The sequence below is a fragment of the Cylas formicarius genome, unplaced genomic scaffold (genome assembly GCF_029955315.1).
Source record: "Cylas formicarius isolate icCylForm1 unplaced genomic scaffold, icCylForm1.1 PGA_scaffold_1__22_contigs__length_36826433, whole genome shotgun sequence".
NCBI classification, from domain to species: domain Eukaryota; kingdom Metazoa; phylum Arthropoda; class Insecta; order Coleoptera; family Brentidae; genus Cylas; species Cylas formicarius.
The window spans coordinates 17,208,759-17,233,563 of NW_026844264.1; the positions used below are offsets into that span (position 1 = coordinate 17,208,759).

Below are 24,805 nucleotides of genomic sequence, written 5' to 3' on the forward strand. Positions count from 1 at the left end.
CCTTGCAGGAAGTACTGTACTTCTTTGAGAGTAGGAAGATAATGGATCGAACTGAAGTTCCCTGACCATAAAGGACATGGACGCACCGCAGTGAGAATAGGAATAGGCAGAAATTTAGAGGCATGCGTCATTCAATTATCTACGAAAATATTATTGCCGCCTAAAGCTGGTGAATACGTTCTCGTTCAGTGGACTTGGTTATCAGAAGGACTGTAAAAATACCTTTCGAGACTTGGAAATTCTTATATTGCCCTCGTTGTTTGTTTTAGAAAATCTATTATTTATAAAGAAAAATCCGCATCTATTTACTATTTATAAGGAATTGCATGACTATCAAACCAGAGCTCGGGACAATGTGGTTATTACCTACTGCCGCTTGGAAAGGTGTCAAACCGGTACAAAGTATTTTTTAATGCGCTTAAAAATGCTGTTCTTAATTTATCACTTGAAATGTATAAACAAACAGTCAGACGATTTTTATTTAATCAGCATTTTTATTCTTTTGATGAATATTTGTATTTCAATTACAATATACCAGGTGCATTTTACATATATTTTACTTTATTTCTTTTTGTTTGACCTAAGTAAGACCTTCGTTCAAAATGCATTCGTCGGAAATCGTATCTAATAATCACCGTTTATAAAATAATAATTTCCCAAAAGATAGTCATCCATATAACTCAATTAGCGTAGCGTAAGTGAAATATAAGGAAAATATTTGGCCCATTTCTGACGAGTGAAATTTGGACGAAAAAGCATCAAAAGGATGACCGACCTAGGCACAATTTTTACTTCATTATATTTGTTGGTAAAGTAACAAAATCGATTAAATACTTTTAAATTCTTTGTTTGAAGGACTTCCTAGAAGGGTGCTTTTTACAAATATTGAAATCACTCATGCGTCGTTAGTTGCCGCTATATATGAAAAGATAATGTGAATCCATTCTAGTAAACAACTAATTAAAATAATCCGAGTCACCATGGTTTAGCGGGAAAAATTCAGAAAAAAATAAAATCGAAATCTTTTTTTTTATATATATTATGTAGAATTTTTGATGTTTTTTACGAGCGAGATACTTATGCTGAAGACTGGTTGTAAAACGCACCGCGTTTATTATGACAATACGGCAGAACATCTAAAAAATCAACAAAAATTAAAGGAAAACTTATTTGGATTCACTTATACTTTGAAAATATTTTACTGTTACATATACGGTAAGTTTTATATTTTCATGAACAACTAACAACTTATTTTAAATATAACACTCTGTATCTTAAGGCATTTCTGGATTCTTTGGAAGTTTTGAAGACATTTCATATATAATATTCTAACCCAAGTCTTACTATGTTTGGAATATTTTGCCTTTTATGTCAAAAGTGACATTTGCAGATCTAAATATATCAAGATTCTTAAAAGAGGGGACTATTAATTAGGGTGGAACTGTATCTATTAATATTCCCAAGTTTTTCTTCAATTGGACCATGAGTTTTTACAGAAGAATGTTGGGATTATTAAAATATTGCACCTTGTAAATTATTATAACTCTGAGATTACAACAAAGTTAGACAAAAAAAGACTTCTTTAATTTAATTGAGGTTCCTTTTATTCAATACTAAAATTTTAGGTATACAATTTTAATGCTACTTATGAAACAGCTCACTAGATAAGCAGACCTTTTTCTTATTTGGTGAACTTGGTAAATATAAAAACTTTCATACAAACACACAATTTGTATAAACATATACAAATATTTCAATAAATATGCATAAATAGAAACAAAAACTTCAACAATATGAACAATATATTATTCTACATCATGTTGTATATATCACCGTCTCAAAAAACACTAGTGTTTATAAAATAATTTAATAAAAATTGTTTGAAATTTCTCTGAAAGCTTTTTTATAATAAAGGAAAATCAGTCCAAGGTAACAATATTTCATTAGCGAATGCCACCACTGCTTGATTTTCCTTTAGTACATCTAATTCCCTAGTTGTCCCAATACATAAAACACTTAATTTTGTGCGGATGCAAAGCTATCTTCTTCCTCGTCACTATAATCGTCTTGATTATAAATACTATGAAGTGACGACGATGCCGAGCGAGATTCAAAACGCGGAGTTTTTCTAGGAGGAGTATCGTCATCATGGAATGAGAATTCGCCATTTAAGGTGGGGCTACCGGGTGGTGAACCGGGTGGACTTAACGCATTCAAGATTTTGTCTTTGCTTTCATTCCATATGTTTGATAATCTGAAACATGTATTTGATTATTAAAGTTTAAAATCAAATCATTGATAGTAAGTTAAAGGAAATAATTTTTTTGCAAAACAGCACACATTTACTTCCGTAAATTTTACCAAAGTATTTTTTTTGTATGTGTTACCGAGGTTGTGCTTTTGAGAATGTAGTAAGTTAAAATAAAGCCACCCTAAACTTAAAAGTAAAATCCCTAGTGCAAATATGGCCTAACCTTAAAATTGCGTATACATTGGTGCGCAGCACCGCGCCGCGCACGCGCACCGATTAGTCTATATTAGTACCGGTTTCCAAGATGTTGGTTTTTCGACGCTCCCCTTTGTATGTTAGTGGCGCAATTGCGACGGAGACAAAAGAGGTTGGTTGTTTTCCGTGCGCTTTTATTGTGTTTTTGAAGATTTCATGGTAATGAAGTGGCCAAAAAATAACTTGAATAAGCTCATCAATGCCTATTAAAATAAACGCACTTCAAACCTAACATTAGCTCAGTACTATGTGTTTTTTTGAAAAGATCAGTACGCCACTAAAGTCGTTTTCTTCTTTTCTAAACTTGCCATTAAGAGAGCTCATCATTAAAATTGAGTAAGTTCTTCTCGCGTGACAGAGATATGATTACAATTGAATGTTCAATGCGCGTTTGCGGGTTTTCTATGGTTCGTTGGCGCAGCGCACCAATGTAAACGCACTTTAAAGTTCAACACTAACTTATAATAACTTAGCCATTCTAAGATAAGGACATACGGACAGCAAAAAAAAATTAAGGACATTACCTTTCCTTTCCAAAAAGTAATAAAAAGTTTTCGATGAACTCCCTAGATTTTTCCTCCCATTTTGTGATCATGTCATGCTTTCTCTCGCCTATCGAATCCATGACTTTACGACCTTTATCCTTCAGTTCGTGCATTTTATTTTGCAATCGAATCTTTTTCTCACTTAAATAGGAAATGTTTAAATCCTTCGCGGAGTATCCTCGTGCCAAATTCCTCCTCACGTAAATATCATAATCGCGTACAATACGGGCAACAATATCAGATGTTGACACTCCTTCGGTTCTCTCAGTTGCCACGAACATACCCTAAATATGAGAAGGAAAAAAATTATTCACACTTTCAAACAAAACTATAAAGTATCATGTTCCTTTTATAGATTTTAAGATATTTTTACGATTTTTTAAATAAAACTTCCTGTATTTTATTCAAAATTTCCGATAGGTAGCAAGCTATACAGAAGGCGAGAATCTCTAACGAGTATATTGAATTCGATTATAACATTCTTAATTTGTGGATAATTAAAATTCAAGGAAAAAGTTAACGTCAAAACAAATGTCCGAAATAGATAGATCCATAGATAATCTCTATCTATCGTTAAAGTCCAATACAGATCGGTAGATAGGCCAAGTTAAAATACACAAAGTGCTAGGATACATATATCAGGTGTCCCAGTAAAGGCAACAAGGTATGGTATTAAAATTCTATTTTCAAATGGTTACGAGCGATCGTTCCCCTAATACAGTACGTCGTTGCCCTTACTGGGACTTAAGGTATATATCGCCAAAAACATTTATTAGAAACAGGATTTTTTTATTAAATCCTCAAATACCTTTTATCTGATTTTGGACGCTTATTTGTTGTCATAACATATTTCCTGTAATTGGGTCATGTTACCTGTTGGAAATAAAGTGCTATTATAACAGTTTTTATTTTATGTTGAGGATGATCTGATTGATATTTAAATCATGGTACCCTACTGATTTTTGAAAAATTTAACAATTTTGTTCTAGGTTTTTGAGTGATTGATAAAAAAAACGTTTTGTCGTTTTTTAAACCAACAATATTTTTGTAATTCTGAAAGTAATAGATCTAATACAAATTAAGAGCTTGGAACTTGAATGACTTTCATAGAACAAAAAAAAAAAAACTTTTCAAACCAGCTATCAGTGGAGGCCCCTTTGCAATTAGACATTTAATGTGCTAGTTCCTAGGGACGGACACTTAAATGGGGTGATAATTGTCTACATATTTCAGCGATTTTGCGAATTCTACGATTCGTGACACATCACACCCCAGCAGTTGAACACACGAATATTGAAGATCCAATTTTTTGATTTTGGGAAATTCAGAGACATAAATTACAGCTTCTGATTAAAACTTACATCGATAACTCGTTTGGTTTTTGAAATAGGTGAAGGTTGCTATTTTTCATTTTTATTTTCAAAGTTTTTGACTTAGGGAAGAGCATGAAATTAAAAATAACCAAAAATTGGAAAAAGGTAAGTGTTTATGTGTGCAAGTTAACAACTCCAAAAGGTATTGGAAGTGTTTAAGTATATGGGGCAGGGAAAGGCTAACCTTAGTTTTCCATTTTGCATAGATGTCTTGACTATCATCGGTTCCATATGGTATATCATCATGGGCAATAAAATCAATTTTGTGCTTTTCAAAGAAATCCTCATCAACCTCCCACGGAGCGTCACGAACTATTTCGTCTACGTAACGACAATGGCGGACTGCTTCATATCGCTCTTCCTCATTCATTACTGTACGACCCTTTTTGCTGCGAGTCAATCGGTCACTGCAAACTGAAAATATTTGGAAAAACATTTTTTGTGAATCCCACACCTTTCGTGTCGGTGTCGTGTAATAATAATTGTTTTCAAAGAGGGTTCCAATCATCCTGTTGGCTTCTTCACAGCCTAAATTTAAACTATTTCGAGTTTCCAGTTACTACTGATAAAATGCACTTTCAAACATTATTGTGTAGGTCCCCAGGCCTTAAGCGGGATTAGATGTGAGGTAATCTATTTTCAAATAATTTTATTTGACTTACCATTTCGACATAGACATTATGAAAAACACTAATAAATAATAAATATTCAATTGTTTATGTTGTTTATGTTGACATCAATAACAAAATTCAAAAATTTCAAATTTGAAAATTTTAATATTCAAGTTTGTTACAAATTACCAGAAAAAAACCTACTCAAAACGGATACACTAAAAACTAAAAAATCTAGGTTATATTTACGAACTACCATAAAAAGATTCTAATAAAGTACTATAACAGTGTCCAAGAAGTCAACGATGAAACTAACCAAAACTAACTTAAAGTATGAAAGGGAGAATAAAAATGACTCTATAATGACCCAATTTTTGATGGTTAAAAAAGTATTTCAGTTTATGTACTTGTATTTGTATATTAAGTAATTTAAATTGAGAAAATAACTTTAGGATAGGTGGCAAATTTTGAAAAGTTAACGAAGATTTTTTGAAAGCTAATTTTTTTTCAACGGAGGACCGAATAATATCCGATTCATTTTGTGTAACTATTTTGGCCAACGCCAATATATGCTTGAATTTAGAAAATAAATGAGAAAAAGAACTCTTCCTCCGTCAAATTCTCCACCATCTGCATGTGCTGCCACTTATGTTAGTTAGGAGCAAATTGGTTTTATCATGACACTTACTTCCAACAATCAGGTAAACGTTAGGAAAGACGTTTTTGGCTTGCATAAGTTGCCGTGCGTGGCCCTGATGAAACAAATCGTAAATGCCGTCGGCGTATACTCGCACGGGTCTTCCAGCTTGCCCACTACGAGCGAGCTCGTAGCTTAACTTTTTCGTATAGTCACATAATTCCCTATTCCGTTCCGCTTCCGGTTCATCGCTGAACAAAGCCTCTCGACAGGTTGACTGAAACAAGGGTACCACACCCCAATAGGACGTGACTAAGACAATATCTATCCTAAACGATCAGTTTGTATTAAACTTCCCTTCTTAACTATAAAACCCAAAATTAACAACTGCGTACGTCGGTACAAATATGTGTATTATTTTTTAATATACTTCCTCTCAACAAAATAATTCAGAATTCGAATGTCATTAAAACAAACGAGTTTTCGCGCGTTCAAAGCAGCTTTCACCTTTCGATCCAAAAGTGGAAAGAGCTTGGAAACGTGTGTTAAGAAGACCATTTTGACAGGTCTTTCTTCACTTTCGTAAAAAATAAAAAAAAGCTGGTAAGCGAGTAATGCGAACTGAAAGTTTTTTGGTTAGAAAATAATTGATTGATTAATTAAAATTATTCACTTCATTCCCAAATCTGTAAAATTAAAGTTTAAAGTAATGCCTTCATTTTTTTATTAGTTAAAAACCCGAGTTATGCAAGACTACGATAAACATTCTGGTGAAACAACTCTACAAAAGTAGAATGAACTATTACCAACCTGTCTTAACCTACATCTTTTTGATGACCGCTCGTATATTTTTAGAAAAATATATATATTTTTAGAAAAAAATATATATTTTTTAAATTTATACCACTACATATCATACAAATTCTGTATTGAACTTATCGTTGTATCTCAAATATTTTCCGAGATAAAGTAGCATTTGGTCATAGCCAAAAAACAGGAATGGAAAAACACTTATATTATTCTAAAGTTCTCATGTATCGTTTACACCAATAAAGCTTGGCATAATAATTCAAACTGATTTGACCACGACGATTTTAAGATAAACAGGCCACCCTTGACACTTTTGCTCTTTTATCGACAACCCTAACGATAACATATGAAAAATTTACAATTTCATTTTAGTGGCCCTATCTCTCAATAACAAAATATCTGAGACAATTTTGATGCTGTTCTATCTGCGTGGCGTATTTTTAAAAATATTGACGTTCTAATAGTTTATAAGATTAAGCATCAATTCCCTCCTCTTAAAGTGTACAATATAAAAAAAATATATATATATATATATATATATATATATATATATATATATATATATATATATATATATATATATATATATATATATATATATATATATATATATATATATATACACATACATATATATTTACCAAAATGTTCATTTTAATTCTCAAATGAAAATGTTATAAACTAATCAAAAGTAATAGGGCCTTTAGGATTAAAGCGTTATAGAAGACCAGTGAAAATATTAGAACAGGAAATAAATGAAACAATTATTTGTCAAGTAAAGCATAAAAAAAAGAATCCTTGCCAATCAAAATAATATGTAACAAAAAAATATTTCAAGCCCTTACTCTCAGACTTTATTAAAAAAAGCGCACTAAATATATATCAAGTTACAAAATTTTTTTTCACCAAATGTAAATACATATATAATATATTATTTAAACACAAATACCACCACTTTATTATCACTTGACTGAAAAATATTGAACATATAGTTCACAACATTTTCCTACGTTTTGTTAGGTAAATATCACAGTTTTCTTCATCAGTCGATTCTGGAGGAGTAATGGCTCTCAAAATTTTTTTCTTAGAATTATGCAATATCTTTAGTGGCTTTCTAAAGAAGTACAATAAGAAATTTTCAACAACTTCTCTGGACACGTCCTCCCACTTGGAGATCATATCGTCGGTCCTTTCACCCAGAGTATCGATAAGTTCTTTACCCTTATCCTTGAGTTCATCCATTTTGTTTTGAAATTTTAATTTTTTCTCTTTTAAAAAGGACACGTTCAGTTCCTTTGCGGAATAACCTCGGGCGAGATTCCTTCTCACATATATATCATAATTTTTAACTATTCTAGCGACGATGTTAGAAGTTGACACCATATTAGTTTTCTCTGTGGCTACTAACATGCCGCGCCGTTTTAATTCCGCGTAAGTCCCTTCAACGTCTTCAAAATCATGTGGTATATCATCACGAGCAACAAAATCTATTTTATTTTTCTCTAGAAATTCATCAGTATACACTGAAGGAGCATTTCGTAGAACTTCATCTACATATCTACAGTGTCGGACGGCATCATATCTTTCGGCTTCATTTAGTACCATATTTGCTTTGTACGAGTGAATATTTTCGTCACTGCTTACTGCAAAAGTTAGTTTAATTAGGTTTGACAATGCAAAATTGAGTTACTATCTTTCACACAAATGCCTGTTTCCCACAGAATGTCATAGAATAAATTCAGCATAATAAAAAGAGTTGATACTATCGGAACAAGAAGGATTAAAAAAATATGTAATCAAAATATCGAACTGAGGTAAATTTACTGCAAGTGAATTGATATTATAATAACAATGTCTACACAGATACTACAAAATGTTCCTACGGAAAGAGGATCAGAGTCATTTTATAAAAATATATGCCACGAAATGATATTGACGCGTTCTATCATTTTTAAATAATTATAGGCTTATCTCATGAGTAATTGACTGTTTATAAATAGCAAAGCAGATTATTAGTATGCCCAGTGGCGTAGCATAGTTTACAAGCTTCCGAGGAGTCCTCATATTAAAACGATTCAATTCTTGTAAATTGTGAAAAACTTTTCTGTACAAAATTTTGTGCGATGCACAAGGTTTTATAACAACTTCTTCTTGTGACTTAAAAATTGCTTATTTTCTCGTGGCGTGACTTGATTGAGTATAAATAGGTATTATAATTCAGACCTACTCAATAGCTGATAAAACAGAGGGCTCTTTACACCATCGAAAAAGGGCAGTGTCAAAGTAAGTGGACCTGAATAGAACCTGAAATCTCCTGTCCCATTCTATTCACAAATAGACCATTTCAAATAGTTTAATAACATTGCTACAAATACGGAGGAAGAACCAGAAGGGCTGTTACATACATTATTTTTAATATCGAATTTTCAAATTTAAAGTTAGAAAGGATAAAAAAATGCGTAAACTCATTTGCTAATCCTTAAACTCAAATTCGCTATCTTTTGATTGTCTTTGTGTTAGTGCCCGAATTAATGTGGCACGCAGATTCACCTTTTTTTTCTACACTTTGATTGTTAAATGTAAATGTAAGATATTACAGAGGCATTTATTTTAAACATTCAATCTACACAACCATTCTGCTATTTCAGAAAAATATTCACCTCCTACTATCAGGTAAACTCTAGGAAACAAGCTTTTCGCCTGTTGAAGTAACCTAGCATGGCCCTGATGGAACAAGTCAAAAGCGCCATCCGCGTAAACTCGTACTGTTCTCGGGGCTGCGCCCCTCTTCGCAGTTTCCACATCAATTTTTATAGAATAATCACATTCCGCTCTTATTCGACAGGGAACTGGGTCCTCACTAAAAGGGGCAGCCATGCAGTAACCCTGCAAAGTGAAAGCGATATTTTGGACTGAACATATATACGTAAATCATTTTTATTACTTCGTGCTACTAAAATAAAATATGCATGAGAAATATATTTTTTTGCTATAATAAAATATTTTTGTCAAATATGTATATTTACAACAAATATATGAAATTGTTGCGTAATGACCTAAAATAAAGGGAAACACATCACAAAAACTTTACTACATAAATTGTGGCAAAAGAACATATAACAACATTGTACTAGATTGGCTTGTCCCTAATATACTTTAGTGGCACTTACTTTTATTTTTTCACAGCTTTTTGCGTTTTCTTTTAAATAAATAAATGCTTCCTAAAAATCATATTATTACAAAATGGCAGGGTTACTGATATCTTTGGCTACTCCTTTTAGCTTGCTGGTCAATATAGTCAGACAACTATAGATTCAATGTCTTACAAATATGACAAATGACAAATAAACCTAATATATTTTTTTTAAATGAACAAATTTCATAATTTTACCATTACTTACCATGGGAAGTTTTGAAGTTTTCGCCTATTTAAAACTGATACTCACTTTCAGAAAGCTTCACTTGGAATTCCAAGTAAATTAATATAGCAAATTTTACCTGCAGAAGGATTTTTGCATTTGAACATCCTACTTAACATTTACGACGGGTGTCGTTAAAAGCTCATTTGTCATTACATCCTAATTTCATACCTATACATTTTTGGGGCATAAGAAATTTTAAAGACGTCACACAAGGCTCAACTAGTTGAAATTATAGTTACTATAATAATAAATAAATTCTGCAAAAGAAATAAAGAAGGTTCTGATCCACAACTTATGATACAATAATGCGAAAATGCCAAAATTTTAAATTTGATTTTCTATTTTATGATTATAAATAATTTGATAATTACGAATCTCTTGACAGAAATTATATACCAATATTTTACAGACTACTATGGGAAATGGTAATAATTATATTAACAAGTAAATGGAAAATGAGTGTAAAAAGTGTAATTAATTCAATGTTATATATTAATAATTATAATAGTTTTGTGTACAAACCAAGGACAGAGCAAGATCCATGGTTTCTGTATTTGAATTAATAGCGGAAATATGTATATGGTCATGTACTTACAGATGTTATAGGCTCAATATGTTGCAGTATTGGCAATGATGTAACCTCAATTGAATGACTACGTGCTCTTTTTCTCGGCATTGTGTGGTTGATACTGGAGTCGGTAGAATTTGACTTTAAATCTAAAAGCATTTAATATTTTACAGTAAATCCCCAGTGTCAAAACCATTAAACATAACCTTAACAAATTTAAATGCGTATTTTAAAAGTTTGTGTCTATTAGAATCAAGATTTGTAAAGATTACTTATAAAATCTTACCTAACATCGAAAAAGGGTAATCTATTTCCGGTGAAAAAATTGTTGAACCAAGCGAGAAAGTATTAGTTTTGGACACTTCGATACATAAATTTGACGTTTTGCGTGTGGATATTTGATTTACAAAACCGCACAGTTTTCAAATTTTATAGCACTAGGAATGCGACATTTATCGCAAACTAATGTACTTTCTCTAGCTCCAACTGAACCTTACAATACTCATCTGACAAATATGCAGAGGGCAACACAACTAAAAGCAAATGAATGACACCAATAATAAAATAAGAGAAACCTACAACGTTGCCACATTGTCAAACAATTACCTGTTTTGCAAATCTTTGGGTCCATCTCTCATTGTTATTAAATAGATGTGTGGATTACAACATTTAGTTTTGCTTTTATTAATGACCTCATGAACAATTTAAAATCGCAGTTAACGAAAAAACAAACCCAATTTGGACGGCATTTCTCGATCGGAATTTTTCGTTAGAGCAACGACAGTGCACACAACGCTCACTGCCCCCTCCAAACATTAGCGACTCGTGCAAAAGTATGGTTGACATTAAATAAAGTCAAACTAAAAGTTTTTCTATTTTTGAGTAATTTTCAATGGCACCATACAATTGCAACCCAGCGCATTAGTTCTCCACCAATCTCCAAGTCTAGTTACCGCAATGGTGCTCATAAGCTTGGGTGCTGGGACTGATCTCACCTGTCTGTTTCTTGGTTTATTTATCGTGGAGGTAACCTGGTTATCAATACGAAACAAAGCACAATAAAACTACCACTACCATTATAAAAGCTGGAACAGATTTTTTTTATATTCCACCTCATCGATGTAGCCCTTCCATAGTAGATACTATTATAAGTTTATTAGTTTTTCATGTTAAACCTGGTCGTACATATGCTTACGACGAAATTTATCGATACAGTGACTCACAGCTTAAATGATGCAGTCGCTATAACAATAACTAACTGGCTGAATGTCTCTTTATTTATTTGAAAAGAAAAAGAGAACAACTAATAAAATTAAGTTAGTAAAGAGCTTTTTAAAAAAGTGTGAATTACGTTTTGTCTTAAATTAATTAAATTATACATATATAAACGTCGCAGATTAAATGATGCAAAACAAAATATAAACGAATCAATAGATATGGTGACGGAACCATTGCACATGGCGGACTTTGCTCCTGCCCGGTTCCAAAAAATCTGTAGAAATCGATTCAAATTAGTCTCGCTTAAAGAAAATTTTGTTTTGTACATTTGTTATCTGAAGTGATAGAGGCGTAGTGCCTATAAACTTGGGAAATAATGTTCGTCTTACGCGGATGTACACGGATTTGTGATGTGTTATTTCATGATGTGTATGTTAACACGGTTTCCGGATGTCTTATATTCACGCTGGTAACCAAGCCGGATTTTATGACAATTTATTTAGAAGTTGTTCCCGTTTTTGTATATGTTAGTCAACCTGGAGGATGATGGATTGGTCCAAACCCTTCTTTAAGGAAGGTATTCTTCAGGATTTTTGTATATTGTCGTAATCTAGCCGAGTGATTTTTTGTAGTCGTGGCCATTAGAAGTAAAATCCAATCCAACCGAATCAATAGAGAAAAACAACTGCATAATTTGGCCTCCCTCATTATCGATAACGGCTTGTAGTCTTCTGGGTATTGATTTAACTAATTTTCTAATATACTGCGGGGAAATTGTGTTACATCCTTCAATAATTTTTACTTTTAATTCATTCTTGTTAGATATTGGGGCACTATTTACTTTGTTTTTAATGTCAACCACAAATTTAGTGACTGGGCTGGTGTCTATAGACAGTTATAAAGCAACCAACTGCGGACCCAAAATGACGTGTGCTTCGTATCATTGGCCATATTTAATTTTTGGGCATTAGCAATCAGATGATGTCTTAATATATCCAAATGCACATATCGGTTCATATTTCCTTCAATGAAATGCATATTACCTACTCCTGCAGATGACAGCCCCATAACATCACTCTACCTCCACCGTGCTTTACCTTAGCTTTAAAATTTTTCAATTTTAATTCTTCTTTAGACTTTCTCCATACCGATATTTTTTCTATCGGATCCAAATAAGTTTATTTTGGTCTCATCGGCAAATATTACTGAAATCGTTATCGATATGCTCTCTAGCGAATGCCAATCTCACGCATCTATTTATTCGGCAAATGAAAGGATTATTTCTGGCAGTTCGACCATGTAAATTATTTTTCCGCGGGTTTCATTGAATTGTTTCGGGGTTACACCTTTCCCCAAACTGTCTTTCCACCTCGACACACATCTTTGGAGCACTTTTTTTTGGATAATTCGATACTTCTCTTACAATCTATCTGTCCTCACGTTCATTGAAGATCTTATTGGGAGGTAACCTTGACTTATTCTCGATCCTATTTTCGTTACAGTAAAGGCTTAATGATATGCTGAACAGATGACGGACATTTATTTACCATTTTGGCTATGTCTCTTTGCTTGTATTCATTTCTGTGATGAGTAATAATTAAATTTCTCTCAGAAATTGTAGTCCGATGACCCATTTAAAAAAATCGCGTTAAAATGTTAAACTAAACAGAAAACAATTGCAGTAATAAATAAAAGCCGCCTTAGTAAATTTCAAACTGATAAGTTTCGACCCCGGTTATTATTTTTTCATCATTTAAGCTGTGACGTTAATATTGCATATCATCTAATTAAATCTTTATTGTTAACTAAGTAAGGCATATTTACGACAAAATGCAATTCACACTTTTTTTTGCCAAATAAATAAAGAGACATTCAGACCAGTTAGCTTTTGTTATAGCGACTGCATCATTTAAGCTGTAAGTCACTGTATATTTTGATGATTTTTATTTAATTTTTTGCTTAGAACAAATTTAAATTTCAATACCAACTCACAAAAAATCAAGACTTAATTTTTGGTTACGCCGCTGAGTTTCGGCGAAAATTGAAGGGGTAACCGAACGTTGCGTGATGTGACACCCCTTAGTCGTTCAATTCGTCCATATTTTTTGTGAAATAATTAATAAGACAAGATGAAGTATTACCACGGCTATGCACTCCTCTGTCATATTTTCGTGTTCGGTATAAATTTGGAGTAGAAACTGTTTTTACTCCTGCTTGGAAGCTGTCAGTTCTACGCATGTCGCACGTGTACGTGTAACATATGATTGTTGATGACGTAAAATCATTCGATGCTTTAAGTTGATCCACGTCTGCTGATGTATTGCGACGTTGTCGGGTTGGTACCGAATTGCATACACACGAAATTATATATATAGAGGAAAAATTATGGCATGTTAGGTAAACCGTCAAGTTACAACAAAACCACAATAGATGCTGTATTTTTTTTTATATTTTATATGTTCAGTGACCAAAAATATGTTTAATAGTCGAAATTACAAAATCTACGTAAGATATAAGATATGATCGATGAATCAATAATAGGTTATCTGTATCCCCCTATGAATCGGGTCAGTTTTCAGCAAACCTCTGCAGTGTTTACATTTTTTTCATCAAATACTGTTTCATGTGTAACTCGTTAGTTATTTTTGAAAAACATAACTTACAAAATAATAAGTTATCTTTTTGCTATGAAATGGACTTTTACATTTACAAAATGCTTATATCGGGTTAAGTCTTATTAATACTGTTTACGTAGTTTAAATTTTTGGAATTCAAATAACGTAAGCACAAATTATGACAGAATTACACGTTATAGAAACGTTGTTGTATTCGCACAATATCGTTTTGTGGCAGATTATCACAGTTCCTCTTTTGTTGTCATGTAAGTATGCTAGGGTAGCAAATAAGGCAGGTATGCAGTTTTCACATTATTTATTTATAAATGCAATAATACTGGGAATTAATCTGTAGTGAAAAATATTTTATATATACAGTCCTCTTAGAGGATAGTACATAACTGGTAGTCGATGTTTAAATAACTTACTTTAAATCATCTAATGAGTGGTGGATTACACATGATTCAATTTATAATTTATAGATTAGAGATTTCAAATTTGGTAACAACACAGATTATCCATTTTAATAGATAATTATTGATATAACGACTTCTTATCTAATTGTTTCAGTTCTTTGACACTTGTGCACAAATCACAAAACCAGTACAAGTCAAGCTTTAGTAAGGTCGTCTGAATAGTCCGCCAAAAAGGATGGCGTTTTGCACTTGGTCATAAATAAGATAAATGAAAGGATGGTTGCATATAAACTGAGCTGGCTCGGCGGGCCTGCTTGATCTAAAACTAAAAAGCACAGTGGCAGCGGCAGCCTTAGTACCTTCTTCGTTCACTTCTATTCTGGCTTTGTGCAGAGCATTTCCAAGATGAAGTTTTCCATCTGTTAAGGCTGTTAAATTTGCCGAGGACTGGAATAAATTGCCAATACCCATATGTTCTAATGCCTAAAAGAATAATTGTGAGATAAGTACCTACGTCCTTTACTTACAGCCAAGAAACTTTTGATTAAATTGTTAAGTAGTGACAAAGCTTGATTATTTTAATGTGTACTTACATTACTTACTTACTTACATGATATAAAAGTTTTTAAATAGAAATTATGCAGGAGGTGGGGGGTTAACAGAAATAAACAGAATCTCTAAGTAGTTATAGTTTATTATAAACTATGATATTGACGGCTTTCTGAATACTCCAGTAAACAACACTGTGTGCGTTTTTCCATTATAAATAAGATAAATGAAAGGTTTATCACATCTGAACTGAACAACTTCGTCCTCATCAGACATTCTCCAAGTCAAAAAAGCAGTGGCGGCGGCAGCGTGGGCACCGTGTTCATTAATTTCAATCTTCGCCTTGTGGATCCCCTCACCAACAGATACTTTTTTATCGGTTAAAGAATGGAAATCGGCGTTGTCTTTGAAAAGGTTGCCCACACCGAGTGACTCAAGAACCTATAGCGTGCAAAAAGCAGTGTCAGTGCAAAATAATCAAAAAAGCAGCACCAAAATGACAAAGATAAGAAAATATGTCTTCTATTGTATTCCAGAAGTTACTTGTTTGTGAAGTCCTGTCCAGGTAGTCGTTTTTTGTCTTATAAGATTAATGATTAAGTAAGTAGCGTCGAATTACATAGAGTGAACCATAGAAGCTACTCAGCAAGAGATCATTGAACGCAAATTAGTGAATAACATCGATGGCCTTAGGGTGTTCATCCTTGCTGAAGTTAATAAAGAAGAGTTTGAAAAGGCTGTAAATTCTCAGAACCCTACTCAGACATGAGATAGCTGCGCTGCGAAAAATTGCACTGCCTACTGGTTAATTTACTGTATGAAGAAGTAAAACTAGTGTTGATCGCGGTATGTAGCAAGGTAGCCGACCACCAAGTTAAATTGTAGGATTTCCTTTAGCAAATTGCAAACAAGTTATTAACAACTAAAATCGGTTTAGTTCACTGTTGCGTCACTGCGTGCTCGAGAGGCTCCCTAACCTAATATGCATCAAGAAAAGGACACTCACTTCAGAAATCCAGAGGAGACGAAAATCCAAAAATTATTTTAATGGCATAATAATAATAATTCACATTTAGCGATGCAACTGTTACGTAAGCATTTATGCAGTTTTAGTAACTTAAAAAAATAACATATATTTTTCGTCAAGGACATATTTTCCATCTCTAACCACTTGATGACGTTCGCTATATACATACATGTATATGTAAGCCTACGTGCCTAGAATGTTTTCCCCTCTGAGTTAACTAGTGACAATCGGCTATAGTTCAATTATTCAGGAAGTGTTCAAAGTGTTTCGCAATTTATAACGGAAAAATTTCCAACAAATTGGTTCCAAAGCGGTACAACAGGTTTTTATGGATACACAGAAGGATCGTTTTGATGAAAAAATGGAACAATTATATGAAACTGAAACGAATGAACATTTTTATGAATTACGTTAACACACTTTCAACACTTCTCCTAGATGCCATTTTCAAGTTGAATATTTATTAGCAAATTGCATTATTAAAAAATGCTGCCGCCGCAAACAGAAGTGTAGAATTAGTATGATTATTTAAAAATGATTGCAAATTATCTAGGAAAAGCAAAACGATTTAATGTAATACCGGTTCCATGATAATACTTACAGGAACTAATTCAATGGTGGTTTCCAAACTAAATTTTGGTAGCGCCACTTGCACAGTCCTCGAAATAAGCGAATCCTTATCAACAATTTTCCTAAAGTTTTCTAAGGATAGACTTTTTAAAGTGGCATCAATCGAATCTTCAGTATTGGAGAATGGGGGAAGCAGAATAAACATACTAATATTCTCTCCTTTGTAAGGAAGTTCAAGAATGTGAGCACCAAGTGCCTCGGAAATGTCTGAAATAGCAATAAGGTTTAAATCGGACTATGGTATTTAAAAACCATACAATACCGTGTCTGAACGTTCCTTCTACGTGCATCATATCCACCATAATTTGTTTGCTTGGATTTACATAGAAAATTTCTTGCTTAGTTAATTCTGGATTGAATTTGTTCTCCCAAATTCCTTTAAAATACGCCGCGTTTACCAATACCAAATCTGTTGAAGAATCAATTGTTCCAGGTGGCAGCAAGTCTGTGATCATGTGATGCGTTGTGTTTTCTACCTGCAATTAAAGTTCAGTATAATTTAATAAGAGTATATTTTAGTAGGTATGTGTAAATAGAGGTGTGTAGGATGGCAGCTTACCCAATTATTTATCGCGACCCTTGAGCCTTCGGGGTCTTTCTTGAAAGCGAACTTTTCTAGTTCCTGAGGAAAATCGTTCGCCACGCATTCTCTAACAGGTACTTCGTCTGATACGTAAATTTTGTTCGCGCTTGTGAATTCATATGGGGCATTTTTGGCAATAAACTGCGTCATAAACTTGTCGATTTTGTAGGCGGCATATACGTCTGACTTACCCTTAAAGAATTAAATAAACATTTCTTAGTTTCTTCGTTTTATAGAGCAAGATCTTTACAGCAACAATATTTACATAGACTAATCTGGGTTCTGATTTAAATGGTTATAATCCTACAAGAAGTTTTTTGACTATACTTTTTCTAAGCCCCATATTTTCGGCAATATTTTTGCAAAACAACATGAATACAATTACCGAGTGGCGTGTGTGACAGACGTCAAATTGAGAGAAAACATCCAACCAGTTGCTTATGTACCGCAAACGTCCAATTCAAGCGTGACTAAAGTGCAACTTTAAGACGTAAGACTTTTAGCAATTCTCGCGAGCCACTTCGGGCATTTCCAGTACATGAATGTTTTTTACTATTTTTTTTATCAAGAAACCTTTGTTTTGTATGGTACAAAGAATATGCTTCGAATGCATATTCCACAACGTTTTTCATAACCACGCGATTAAATAATAGTGAAATTTACGCATTAAAAGCTAAATAACGTTTGCTGATAAAACTGCGACAGGATCTTGCTATGACAGGCACCATAGTTATAAACATAAAGCATAAAAACTTACCTCGTTTTCTTGTAGCCTAAGAACTTTCTTCAAATAACTCTCTGTTTGGCCTCCAGCCATAAAATAGGCAATAAGTAACGCGTGATAAGTAGAGTACGGCGAGAAGAATAAGTTTTCCTTTGGCATGATTTTATTTATGGCATTTAGAAGCGCCAGCGAAAAATCCTGCTGGCCTCCGTATAGGTCAGAATGTGTATTTTTGCTCGGCTGTTGTCCAGCGTAAGGAGGAAAACATTGTGGTGTGGATTGGTGGAAAAGGACTGTCGTAAGAACCGTAAATAGTAATTTCGTCTTCATTTTGGCCGATGACCTGAAAAAAAAATGTATCTAAGTACATTAGAATATTTTAAGTGTGTGCAGGTACAGGTAGCAACAGAAACTATACAGAATGTCCCGTTTATGCGAATTTTAAAGTAGCTGCATTACATGAGGTGGACCTTGGAATTATGTTATTTATACACATATTTTCAGTCCTAAAATCATGCGGATTAAAAAAAAGACCATTTGTTTGCATGACCACAAAATTTACCTTTATTAAATTTTCTCTGATCGTTTATTTGAACAAAAAAAGTCATTAATAAATATTAATTCTTGGATAATTTAACAACTAAACTACTTTCAGTTTCATTTTAATTAATTTAATAAATTAACCAAAAATAATTTAGGTGGTATGGTGTTAATACCAATTTACTTGAAGCCACAGCACCTGGTAGGTATCTATTTGCGGGAACAACGCGAATATCTCCTCTTTTCTTCGTTTTGTAAGAGACAGAAAATGTCTGGACACCTATATTATTCCGAATAACTCGGCTTTGTCAGATTTTAAATAAAATAATTTGGATGCCAATAATACAAAATCGGGAGTATAAAGTAGATATGGTCTGTATTTGGTAAGGGCTTAAGAGTCGCAAAGAAAGTAGCTTTGGTTTGTTGTATGTTTTATTAAAAATAATTTTCATTTAGTACCATAGTAGTACCATAGTGCCATAACGGCCATATGAAATTAGATATTGTGGTTTTAGGTATATCTTGCAAATATTTGATACTGTCCAGTAACATAATATTTTATCCGCACGGAACCGGAGACAGCTATGTAAATAAAATCCTGTAATGCCTAAAAATTTTTATATGTACTAATTGTTTATAAGCTGCACGTCTGCCCGCGAATTCAAAATATCCATTCAACGAAGTAGTGAATTTTGTCGAAAATAAATAAGAATGAAGCTGCACGATGTCAACCATTTGATAAAGCCATGTACTAGGTGCCTTATAAAATCAACAAAAATATTACCTTTCAGATGCGTTCCGAAACTATACTAAAACACGTTATCAATATACTTTCGTATGCAATTCTCGAGAGATCCGCTAGTACTGAACGGGCAATGTCAGAGAGAGAAAGTTGACCCATAATAAAGTAATCACTTTCTCAAAACATCTTTGAAATGCCAGTGACGTTGTCTTTGGTAATTTGATATCACGTTGTTTATTACTTTGTTTATTTAATTCGCAATGCAACTGGCGACGAATTGCACACTGTAAACCGTCCTAATGGTTCTTATGCACTGATTGATAAATAGTTGAAAATATTTTTAGAAAATTTAAAATAGATGAGGTTATTTATGCTAGGGAGTTCAATTTAAAAAATACAGTTTAGATATTTTTAACTACTTTTGGGAAAACATATATTGACTATGAATGCAAGTTGAAAAGTGCAACCAGTGCATAATTACATCTTTAAAAACCTTTTGAGCTGTGTATTATATGCGTTTAAGATATCTGCGTTGCTTTGTAATGACTGGAAGGAATTTATTTTTTAAGTCTTGGGTGTCATTAAGTAGTTTGTAGTTATCGTGGACCCATTCAAGTTCACTTATAGGTGGTGTTATGCAAAAGTAGTTTAGTTTCTTGTTTTTGTTTCCATAAAGTTTTGGAGGTATATCTTCCATAAAAGTGCATTGTGGGTATGTTATTTTTGCGCATTAATAATTTCGTGTGTGGACCACATAACATCGTTAAATGTTTCATGTGTACATTTATAAGATTTCGTTTTTAAATAATTATCCCAGCAGACAGCATAAGCATTGAAATGATAAAAGTCAAACGACATAAAAGTCTAAAAGAATATATGAAATATTAATAAAAAGCCTATTCAAAAAAGACATTTTGAAATCCCCTATCTTGAAAGCCAGACATTAGCCGACACGAGCTTAAATTTTTGTTTATACCTTTAAGTAACACCATTAAGTTAAGTACTGTTACTTCGATTGAGAATTGAGTTGGAAGTTTTGCTCAATTTATTAATTTACTTAAGTATTTTTTTTCCAGATTGTTATTTTTACTATCATGATCTTTACTAGTTTTTCAAGAACTATAACATATTATGGAGCACTTAATAATAACCAATAATTCAGGGGTCGAAATAATTTTCATAAGAACTAAACTGAAAATAGACTAAGCAAAGTTTGAGAACAGACTTTTTTCGTTATTTAGTTCTATACATATATTGTTTTAATGTATCAAGGAACGCGGACAATACACACGGTGTTAATCGTGTTAATAATAATGATAATGTATTTACTCTTTCTTCCTTTTTATATGAGTAGGTAGCGAAGAAAGAATAATTACTTTATCATTCTATTACAAATTAACTATTCTTCACTTAAAACGGAATTCGCGTCTGTCGTTTATCGCAGATGTGGGATATTCCTTACCGCGGTTGATTTGAATAATTATTTAAAGGTTTCCTTAATATGATCTACGTGTTCATTATTTAATTTTTTTTATTTTAATTTTTCGGGATGTAGATATTATATCCGGGTCTTGGAAATTCCATATAGTTGATCTTGGAAATATGTCTGTACCACAGCATAGTTAAATATTGAATATTTAGCCTAGAAAAGAACTGGTAAATTATACTATAGAACTTATTACAAGTTCCACCTCCAAATTGCATTAAAGCAAGTGATCCTGAGGTAAAAACGGTATAAAAATTAAGTAGAACTGCAAAAAAGGAAAAATTCCAACCTTTGAGAAATAAAAATGATCTAATGATATGATATCATGATGAGATATAAACAAACTTGTTTGCTGAAACGTAATTATTTTAATTTTTTTGATAGAGGCCAAATAGACCGAGAAAAATTTGTAACACTTTAAAACTATTAAAAATGTAATCAAAAATTATTATGTTGTCTTTTGTATAGAAGCTCGTGTAGAAGGTTGCTACTTGGTAGGGTAATGAAATTATCAAAAGTAGCAGGAAAGAGCAACCAGCTGAAGTTCTTAAAAGCAAGGAAAAGAGAGTTTTATCTAGGCTTATCTCTCTGAATAGATTCTACAGCTTCCATGGTGGCTTTTTGTCTCTGAGCTGGTTACACGCATCCAACTTGAGAGGAGGAAATTACACGTATTGCCGACCCCAAATTCAAATTTGTTTAAATTGTACAAAATAAGAGATACCATCGGCATCGTTGTGAACGAGATAACTTAGGTTCGAAAATAAAATATTACCTACTATTAAGAGAATCGGTTCCAAATGATGAAGTGACCTTGTTTGTGGCGATTTGCGATTTCGATCGGATTAGATGCGATCGTTGTTTTGTCCGACATTGGTTTCCGTCGGTGTAAACTGGGTCAACGCTGGCATCCCACACGCTGGAAATCACGTTTAAACCCACCAAATATTCTGGTCGTAATAGGGTTTCCCCACTATTACAGCGAATCATTATTCATGTTGTTTATCGAACACACTTATGCACGTAAATATCCATGCATACATTTTTACGCAAAATCGAGCTGGATTTTATGTATGCAACAATTTTATCGCGCTTTATTTAACGGCTATATGGCGATAAGCTGGGAACCTTTGCACATATATGGTATTTTCGCAGTCATCGTAGAAGTTTTTTTGACTAGCTCCTCCAATTGCACATGACATTTGCCCTTTGGCCACTTCAGTTACCTCATATTGTATTACGGCCAATCAATTTTCAGATCGCGTACCGTCTGTGACTTAAATGTGTTTAACACACACAATATTCGCAACGATTGTCCTGACATCAAAGCAAAAATTGGCGAATCTATGTTCATTCTTAGAGTTGTGAAACCACAAAGTCCATGGGTTACTCTTATGAAATAGCTATCACGGATTACCAATAATATGTAGGTGAAACCCGTACTAGCTTTGATTTTGCAATATACAAATTTAATACGCTTTTATTGTCTTCAGAATTTTCCCCTTTGCTTGAACAGGGAACATATTAATTAAACAACAAATTAATAAAACCTGATTTTACATGCAAAAGAACAAATATACGAATTCAAATTTTTTATGCAAAGTTGTTTTTTTTTGTGAAATGCAGCTGGGACTACGCGATTTTAAGGCAATTTAGGTAGTTTGCCCATTATTACCCATTCAAAATAATTAGCCATAAGTATGAGACAGGCGTGCGTATGAGAGTAAAAAGAAATTAAATTAAATTTTATTTTAGCAAGTAAATTAATATTTCTGGATTATAAATATTATACATGTAACGGGCAAGATCTTCTGCTTTCTCTTTTATATATAGCCCATAATAAAGACTTTAGGTACCTGTCAAAATATGTTCAGACACCTTGTATAATTTAAAATAATATACCTAATATACAATTTACAACAGATGAATAAAATGTCATATTCTCCGTCATCTGAAGATTTGTCTTCTGCTCCGGTTATTATTATTAACTACCTCTCGATTAACGACGTTATTAAGATCTCAAATTCTTTTCTTCTTTGATAACGTGATGGACATTTTTTTTAATTGGTAAGACCAGGATAGTAATGTTTTGTTTTTGCACTATATTTCAAAAAACTGTATATTCACTAAAATAAACCGTTATTTATATATAATGTCGCTTTAAATCAGTCTATAGATGACCCTTAAGATTAGTGATAACACAGGAACTTACTAAGCAACTACGAAAAAATTTTTAGCAGGCCCATTCAATATGAGCATGCACGAGATTTAAAATCTCGTTTCAGGCAAAACGGAGTTATGTATTATCGCCGTTTAGAAAGAAAATGGCGCAAAGTGCAGGTCAGTGGGTGAAATTTAGAGGCATGCGCGGAAGATCATTTCCATCTCTATAAAAATACCATTAACACCTCAGGCGCATCAATTTTTACCGTAGCAGGGCCACTATATTATTTAATAGCTAATAATTAATTAATTAATTAATTATTAGCTAAATTTAAAGATATAGTACATCTTACAAACTACAAACTATATATTACTCAGAAAGCAGATAATCTAGTGTTATTATTATGGTGTGGATGATATAAACTGATATAAAATCCTATAAATTAACAAAACGGACTATAGTTAGGGAAAGGCGCGTCTAGAACATTGTATTACTTTTGGTTAGTTGTGTATGTATTATATAATAATAATAATAAAGACTTTGTTTGAACAATATGATATGACAAAGTTATTACAAAGAAATAATTTCATTTTCCTGTCCAAGTCTGGCGCAAGTCAAGCCTTGGGCTACTCTACTGAACCAAACAAAGACAAACAGTTTAACGATACTATGTTAATTCTATAAAAAAATTACCTATAGAAATTACTGTAATTATATCCATGGAAATAAGTTACAGAAAAAACAAATTATATACATTTAAGTAAGTTTTGGAGGAGAATTAATTGGTTTTATAACATTTTGGAACAATAATATAGGTACTATATTACAAATTTTAACTTAAGCCCGTTAATAGAGAGTTAGAAAATATCTTTTATATTTTATTTTGAAATTATGTAATGACATGTCAAAAAAGTGATTGGAAATTAAGTTGAAATACTTTACGGCGTTGTATGAAAATGAGCTCTGAAAGAATGCAGTGTTATGATGTGGCACCGTTAGTTTGGCATTATTTCTATCTATTGTGGACAGTGTTACGAAATATTAAGCGATTTCTTATGGAAACTGGCGACTTAGGAGTATTTATTACTTTAAATAAAAATGTCGAGAAGTGTAGGATTCTTCGCTCATTCATTTTGAGCCATTTTATATCATAAATAAGTGTGATACATGATTAAATTTCCTCACACCATAGATAAACCTAATACATTTATTCTGTACTATCTGAACATGCTCCCTACTTTCCCGATGCAAACAAAGACAAAGTCACAATAATTGAAGTTAGAGAGGACCAGAGATTCATACAGACTTCGTTTCAGTTTTTTACTTAAAATGTGTCTATTATTATATAAAAATTTCATGGAGACAAAGGATTTTTTAAACATTTTTTTAGGTGTTCTTTGAATGTGAATTTTTAAAATTTAATTTTGAGTTGCTTATCACGAATTTTTGAGTTTTCGAATACAAATATATCAATTAACGCATAGTTTTATCTCAGCAAGGTGTAGTAGTAGTGGGTATTGAGAAGTAAATATGCAAATGTTTTGGAACAGTGGCTATACAACGTCTAAAACATGCCGTAATTATATTTAGATGTATCCAATTCGCAACGAATAAAGAGCAATGAATGAATTTTTCACAT

At 32.7% G+C, this 24,805-nt stretch overlaps 2 protein-coding genes across 7 annotated transcripts in view; both read right to left on the bottom strand.

Moving 5' to 3' along the window:
* Positions 1-1,578: 1,578 nt before the first annotated feature.
* Positions 1,579-11,390, bottom strand: LOC132697461 (choline-phosphate cytidylyltransferase B-like). 2 transcript variants are annotated; one of them, XM_060663003.1, is made up of 7 exons: positions 11,079-11,269; positions 10,759-11,005; positions 10,500-10,621; positions 5,724-5,949; positions 4,609-4,838; positions 3,031-3,335; positions 1,579-2,254 (listed from the first exon to the last, which is right to left on the bottom strand). In XM_060663003.1, exons 2-7 carry the CDS (start codon positions 10,763-10,765, stop codon positions 2,017-2,019), a joined length of 1,128 nt encoding a protein of 375 aa, XP_060518986.1. In that variant the 5' UTR covers positions 10,766-11,005; positions 11,079-11,269; the 3' UTR covers positions 1,579-2,016. The 2 variants fall into 2 exon arrangements, with proteins under 2 accessions (XP_060518986.1, XP_060518987.1); XM_060663004.1 differs by lacking the exons at positions 1,579-2,254; positions 3,031-3,335; positions 4,609-4,838; positions 5,724-5,949 and adding exons at positions 7,158-8,125; positions 9,143-9,368 and having other exon boundaries at positions 11,079-11,390.
* A 3,381-nt stretch (positions 11,391-14,771) lies between these two features.
* The window catches only part of LOC132697092 (serine protease inhibitor 88Ea-like), a 35,020-nt gene continuing 24,986 nt past the window's right edge, over positions 14,772-24,805 (bottom strand). For 2 of the 5 annotated variants that reach the window (XM_060662371.1, XM_060662373.1), the window contains exons 2-6: positions 18,268-18,577; positions 17,487-17,702; positions 17,190-17,403; positions 16,899-17,134; positions 15,400-15,711 (exon numbers count right to left, since the gene is read on the bottom strand). In XM_060662371.1, the coding sequence (XP_060518354.1) occupies positions 15,424-15,711; positions 16,899-17,134; positions 17,190-17,403; positions 17,487-17,702; positions 18,268-18,577 (1,264 nt within the window). In that variant the 3' untranslated portion in view covers positions 15,400-15,423. Of the gene's footprint in view, positions 15,205-15,399; positions 15,712-16,898; positions 17,135-17,189; positions 17,404-17,486; positions 17,703-18,267; positions 18,578-19,558; positions 19,707-21,781; positions 22,016-24,805 lie in introns of those variants that run through there. The other 3 variants (XM_060662375.1, XM_060662374.1, XM_060662372.1) reach the window with 3 other exon arrangements.